The sequence below is a fragment of the Nicrophorus vespilloides genome, unplaced genomic scaffold (assembly GCF_001412225.1).
Source record: "Nicrophorus vespilloides isolate i.1.1-1 unplaced genomic scaffold, Nicve_v1.0, whole genome shotgun sequence".
In the NCBI taxonomy this organism is placed as follows: domain Eukaryota; kingdom Metazoa; phylum Arthropoda; class Insecta; order Coleoptera; family Silphidae; genus Nicrophorus; species Nicrophorus vespilloides.
The window spans coordinates 22,065-28,759 of NW_017099870.1; the positions used below are offsets into that span (position 1 = coordinate 22,065).

The following is a 6,695-nucleotide window of genomic DNA, read 5'->3' on the forward strand; positions in this document are numbered from 1 at the left end:
AAAACTACAGTTGTTTAGTTTACAAAAATCTCTTCATAAAAGTTTTGAAAATTTACTTTCGAATTTATATAGTTGACTAAATGAAATTTGACTAATTATCCTAAATCTTATAAGTATTCAGCAAATAATCTTTAACTTATTATGTTTTTCATCTAGATTCGAGCACAATTTGACCTTATTTCCTAACTGCGCCTGCTGACACCAATCTCGTCGATGCCTTCATGAAATCCATCACGTCGCACACTCAGTTTATTTCCATGGAAAATTAAAAAAAAACAAAACAAAAAAAAAACGGAAATTCCCCCATTAATATTTTCGCATAAAATGATTCATAACCTACGTGATTATTGTCAACAAAAAAAAAACAAAAGAAATATCCGTAATCAATAAACACGGTTATTTCATTGCTTCGTGTAATTAATAATAACGCTAATAAAACAAAAAGTTCATTCGTGTTCACCGCAGTCTAGATTTTCAGATTACGAACTTTCGTACGTCCACAAATAAATAATTTCCATATACACATTAAACATTTTTACAGTCGCAAATAAAAAAAAAATGTTTTAATGCTCGTAATGAATGTAAACAGTAGTGGTTATCGGTCATTATCAGGAAATCTAAACGCATCTCAATGTTTACTAAGATAACAAAATTAAATCATACGTGTCCGATGACATAAGTTTGCACAGGTTTCGTGTAATCGATTTAAAAGCTAAATTCAATTTAGATCGTTTTTCTTTTCAGTTTCTTTCGCTAATTGAGTACGCGTCTATTCGTCATTGCTCGGTCAAAGTCACCTTCAAAGTATTCGCTTTACACTAACAAATATTTAGTAAATAATACCACTTTCGCTTTCGTTAATTGGATTCAATGCACTTACTTGAGAAATAATTGTTGTTGTTGCTGCAAATCAAATTATCTGCGACTTTGTTTATAAATAAACAAATGCTATATTTAGCAAATCGAAGAATTCGCCGATCAGTGACGCAACTTTCGCAACTAATTTTAAGCTGAACGTGCACAAAAAACTAATGATTGTTATTGTTACTTACGCTCAGAGTTCTGCGATCGACGGCTTTCATGGTCGTGTATTAAACAAAAATTGTAACGTAATCAAAAACAAAACAAAACAATTGCAGAAAAGTGTTCTGTCAGGAGGTTGTTGATGCTGTTGCCTCGACGACGCAGAGAATGAAATTGGGTGACTCGATGCGTCCATGCCTCGACCCTCGTTATCTCAATCAGTCCACATACATACGCATTTATCGGATAAGTTAGACTTTAACGTTCGATACAAAAAAAAATATATAGTTCACGCGTTGGAAGAAGGAAAACAGCAAAAAGAAAAAAGGGGAAAAAAGGGTTAAGTTCGATAGCATTTTATTAAAAGTTCATTGGCAAGTACAATATGTTTTCATTTGTTTTTTTTTTGTAGTTCGTTTAGATTTAGATGTGAAAATACAGTTTACAGTACAAGAGTATAAAGATTTATATATATAATTAATTTTTTTGTATAATAATAATTAATAATAGTAATAATAATCATTTGGTTATAAGCTAAGAATTGATTAGAAACGCCTTAGCCTAGTAATCATATAACTCTCGTAATAATTATTTTTTTTGTAATACTTTTTCTTCTTTTTGTTCATTTTTTTTTTGTTGATTTTAATTAATTAATTGTTAATTAAAGCAAGCTTTGAAACATCTAAAATTTGTAGAATCAAAAAACATCGTGTAATGTATATATATATATATGTAGATAGTATATATTATAAGTATATAATGTATAATAAAGAGTTGCGGCTCGTCATCGGCATCGGTTTTTTCCGGTTTGCGCAATCCGGAAATGGCGTCACCGCAGTCGGCGTCGCCGGCGAAAAGTTTTCCCATTACTTTCCGTCGGCGGCGCTCGCGTTCTGACAGTGGCGCGCGGACTTCCGGATTTCCGTACGCAATTCAAAAGACGAAACGCCGACGGCGAGCTGTCAACGAAAAGCGCGCGCGCACACTACAAGAATTTTCTTTTGTTTTGTCACTTGTTTCTTGCATTTTCCGCCATTTCGAAAAAAAACAAACAACAAAAACAAAAAACGGCGGCAGCCTACGCGAATCACACGAACAGACGAGAAAGAAAAGAAAAACACATACAATCACAGTTGTTTTTTTTTTTCTCTTCTTGTTTCATTTTAGTTTCATAGTGTATATATAATATAATAAATATTTGGTAGTATCACAAAATATTCCCAGTATTTTTTGAACCACCAAACGCAAAATCTCTGTCCTAAAAGTAAAAGAAAGGAAAGAAATTGTATCGAAGATTCTGTAACTTGAGAAAAAACCCGGTGCTAGGAAAAAATCTTAACTATGTCTTCTATTTAGTAATTAATAACTCCATATTTTTTTTTTGTTCTTGATTTTTGTTTTTATAATAGTTTTTTTTTTACTGTACCAAGTGCGAAAGTAATTAGCGAAATAATCACTAGGTCAACTACTCATTAGTTTCCTTTATTTTTTTCTTCTTGTGTGTTATTTATAATTAGTTTAATTTAATCCTCGCAGCTATTTTACTGTTTCATTTAAGTAAGTAATTAATTAAAGAATTCGTTTTTAATTTTAATAATTTAACTTGAAACTGTGATGGTGGACAAATGGTTTACTTCCTGGTCCCTTGCATCACTAAAGCTAGACTCCATATGCTTACATATGTTGTAGTATATTATATAATATCATTTTTTTTCTTTTCTTTTCAGTTTAAGTATAAGTTTTCGTACGTTTTAAATATACTTTTCTCTTTTCCTTGTAAATTGATTGCGTTTTTGATTCTCCTGAAGAAATACTCTACGTCGCGTCTAATTAATATATCGTCATTGTTTTTTTGTTGTTGTTGCTGTTGTTGTTGTTTAACGTGCTAGATCCGAGATCTAGTTCTTCTGGACTTCGACGGTGACGCTCTCGAGCATCGGAGCGGTGACCGAGTTGGACTGTGCGGCCGCGTTGCCTCCTCCAGGCGGGCTCTTGTTGGACCTGGTGGACGTGGCCGAAGCGTTGCTGCTGCCGTGGGAGCCGCGTCGCGACGACCCTAAAAACAGACGCCCTAAACGCGGGGGATTTTTTGATTCTTGCTTGCGGTCGTGCCAAAATGAATTGATTGATTGATTGATGATAACTATGATCTTTTAACTGTCGTTGTGGATGATATGGTGCTCATTCGAAAGCGGTAATCAAGAAAGTAAACGTGTTTTTGCTGCCATCATGGCGTTACCTTGCGAGTTCGGCGAATGCGGTCTCAAGGAGGCCATGCTCGGCTGACGGCTCGGACCGCGAACGCTTCCTCTGGATCCGCGTCTGTCGTGCAGCAGTTTGCTCTCCTTCAGCAGCGAAACGTTCATCAACCTCGGGTTCGGAGTGTTGAAGATCGTCCTGTTCTCACGCCAACGAGCCCTAAACCATAATAACACACACACAAATCCATCAGATTCGTCTCTTCATCCGACGCACTTCACAACCTCCGACATCACGCCAATACATAATAAACAAATAACCATAACAACCAAGTCACGTGTTTCGAAACAATGGTAGTAATCAAAACATTCATTGATTATACAAATACAGTGTTGCCTTTCGTATTCATAATCTCAGATAATTATACCCCAATTACAAAATTAAAGCACAAAATAAGAAATACAAACAGATTACACTCAAATGTGATGTAATCCATTAGGTGAATTAAACAAAGAATCGTGTTCATTTGCATTTGCAGTAATCTGTTCCAGTTTATTTTTTTTCGCTGAAACATGAGGTAGTAGTAGTAAATTTTTGTCTCTCGCACTTTATGCAAAAGCAATTTCTCTAAAAGTACACGTGAAAGAAACGCGCGCCACTTTACATTTATGAGAACCAGATCCAACCCAAAACAAAAACGAAAAAAAGTAAACTTTCTTCTTAAACTGCGGAACGTTGCGCAACGTCGTAAATCTGGAAAAAAAAAAACTTTTGGTTGCATCACTTTGAACTTTCTGCATCGAAAAAAGTTTCCGTTCAAAAGATTTGAGTGCGTCCAACTATCAATTCAGTTAAAGTAAATTACTACAAGCAAAATGACATTAAAAGTGTCACATAAAATAAATGTCAGACTTGACGTTCGCTGCTGCCATTCATCTGTTTCATTTGTTTTTTTTTTGTTTAGTTCGTTTAGATTTAGATGTGAAAATACAGTTTACAGTACAAGAGTATAAAGATTTATATATATATATATATAATTATTTTTTTTGTATAATAATAATTAATAATAATAATCATTTGGTTACAAGCTAAGAATTGATTAGAAACGCCTTAGCCTAGTAATAATGTAACTCTCGTAATTATTTTTATTTTTTTTTGAAATACTTTTTCTTGTTTTTGTTCATTTTTTTTGGTTGATTTTAATTAATTAATTAAATAATTGTTAATTACAGCAAGCTTTGAAACATCTAAAATTTGTAGAATCAAAAAACATCGTGTAATGTATATATATATATAAATACAGTTGTTGTTACAGTTTTGCTGTAAATCTGGAAAAAAAAACTTTTGGTTGCATCACTTTGAACTTTCTGCATCGAAAAAAGTTTCCGTTTAAAAGATTTAAGTACAGCCAACTATCAATTCAGTTAAAGTAAATTACTACAAGCGAAATGACATTAAAAGTGTCACATAAAACAAATGTCAGACTTGACGTTTGCTGCTGTCATTCATATGTTTCATTTGTTTTTTTTTTGTTTAGTTCGTTTAGATTTAGATGTGAAAATACAGTTTACAGTACAAGAGTATAAAGATTTATATATATAATTATTTTTTTTGTATAATAATAATTAATAATAATAATCATTTGGTTACAAGCTAAGAATTGATTAGAAACGCCTTAGCCTAGTAATCATATAACTCTCGTAATAATTATTTTTTTTGTAATACTTTTTCTTGTTTTTGTTAATTTTTTTTGGTTGATTTTTATTAATTAATTAATTAATTATTAATTAAAGCAAGCTTTGAAACATCTAAAATTTGTAGAATCAAAAAACATCGTGTAATGTACAAGCGAAATGACATTAAAAGTGTCACATAAAACAAATGTCAGACTTGACGTTTGCTGCTGTCATTCTTCATTATTTTACCACAATGTTTCTTATATTATTAATAAATTAGTTAGTTGATGTAAAGTACTCATATTTTGTGGGTAGTTTGTAATGATTTTTGTTGCGATGTGAGTGACCCCGCTGCTACAATATTTACATTCGAGAGGGGAAGAGTATTGTCCAAAATTATTCACATTCCCGTATGAATTAATTAAGATTTGCGATTTGCATCTTGCAGGTTTTATAATAATACGTACGTACTATAGCCTTATCGCACTTGCGATGTTAGTGACCCGAAGGGTGACGCATACTTAACAAAAAATAAAAACCTTAATTTAAATATATATATTTGAATTAATGTGAGAGAGAGGTCGCTGTAGGAATTTTCATAACGATTTTAAGTATATTTTTTTTATTCGCATGCAGCTGTCGATCGCGTGTGCCAATGCTTTCCGGCATCCATCATCCCGGACTTGGGGTGTTATCGTCACGAAGTTGGTAACGCTTTATCTGTATGAAATTTGCGTTTGACGGATACTTAATTGACGGATGCGTCTATAATTAGCTCGACGCTTATCTCAATGCACGGATTTTGGCTGCTGTCCATTAGAGATCGTTACGTGTTTGCTGATGGGCCTATTAAGATGCGCCTATCCGAAACTCCATTAACACATTGACGACGGCATGACCCACCGGTGGGTCATTAATTATAAATAATAGTTTTGTCGTTATGCACGCACTGATTTTGACTGAGTATAACTAAAATATCTTACGTCAATTACAAACTTAAAGCCAATACATTTCTTATACATATTTTAATAATTCTTGAAGCAATTTAGAACAATACTGATATTGTGACATAATTTAGGCATACTTTACAAATTAACTTGCTACTTGCCGCTTCTCAGCTCCTAAGTAATCGAAACGCAACGGCATTAAAAATACAATATGATTATCATAAGCAGATATATAAAACATTGCTAATTTATTCAAATACAATACAAGCTTAGAGCTTGAATATGCACATGATGATATATTCGACTTGAATAGAAATTGCAATAATCAATTATTATTATTGCTTATTATAAAACCTATAGCACTTTTTCCTAGCAAGTATAGAATTGAATGAATTTAATTTTTCCCACAATTGTTATAAATTGCTTCAATATCATTAAAAAATGTATAAGAAAAATTTAAACGTTTAAAGGTTATAATTGACGTAAGATATTTGACGTTTCTCTCAGTCCATAGGCGTCCACGAAAAAATTTCTGGGGGCAGACAACCCGAAAAGGTTTAGATGCAAAGATGTTTTAGGTTGTCCAACCTGATAGTTGATTGATCTGTTTATAGTTAATAACTATAAACATCTTAATTTAGGAGAGAAGATGTTTTCGATTGAGGTGTTGCTGGGGTCGTGCAGATGCGGTAAATTGGAGTGGATTTGTTGTTTTACGCTTCGGACGTGAGCGGACTCTTGAGAGTTATAGGGATTTCTTCCTCTCGAAGCTTCCCCACCCACTTGACAGGTGGACCTGAAACCTAACGTATCGACCGGAAATGGAAGCTTGCTTGTTTATACAGTTCCA

General features: G+C 33.1%; 1 protein-coding gene across 1 annotated transcript in view; it reads right to left on the minus strand.

Annotated features, from left to right (window-relative positions):
• The window catches only part of LOC108565923 (pyruvate kinase-like), a 7,109-nt gene extending 5,978 nt beyond the window's left edge, over window positions 1–1,131 (minus strand). The window contains exon 1 of the mRNA XM_017925598.1: window positions 1,053–1,131. Coding sequence (XP_017781087.1) covers window positions 1,053–1,082 — 30 coding nt within the window. The 5' untranslated portion in view covers window positions 1,083–1,131. The remainder of the gene's footprint in view (window positions 1–1,052) is intronic.
• Between the last annotated feature and the right edge of the window lie 5,564 nt (window positions 1,132–6,695).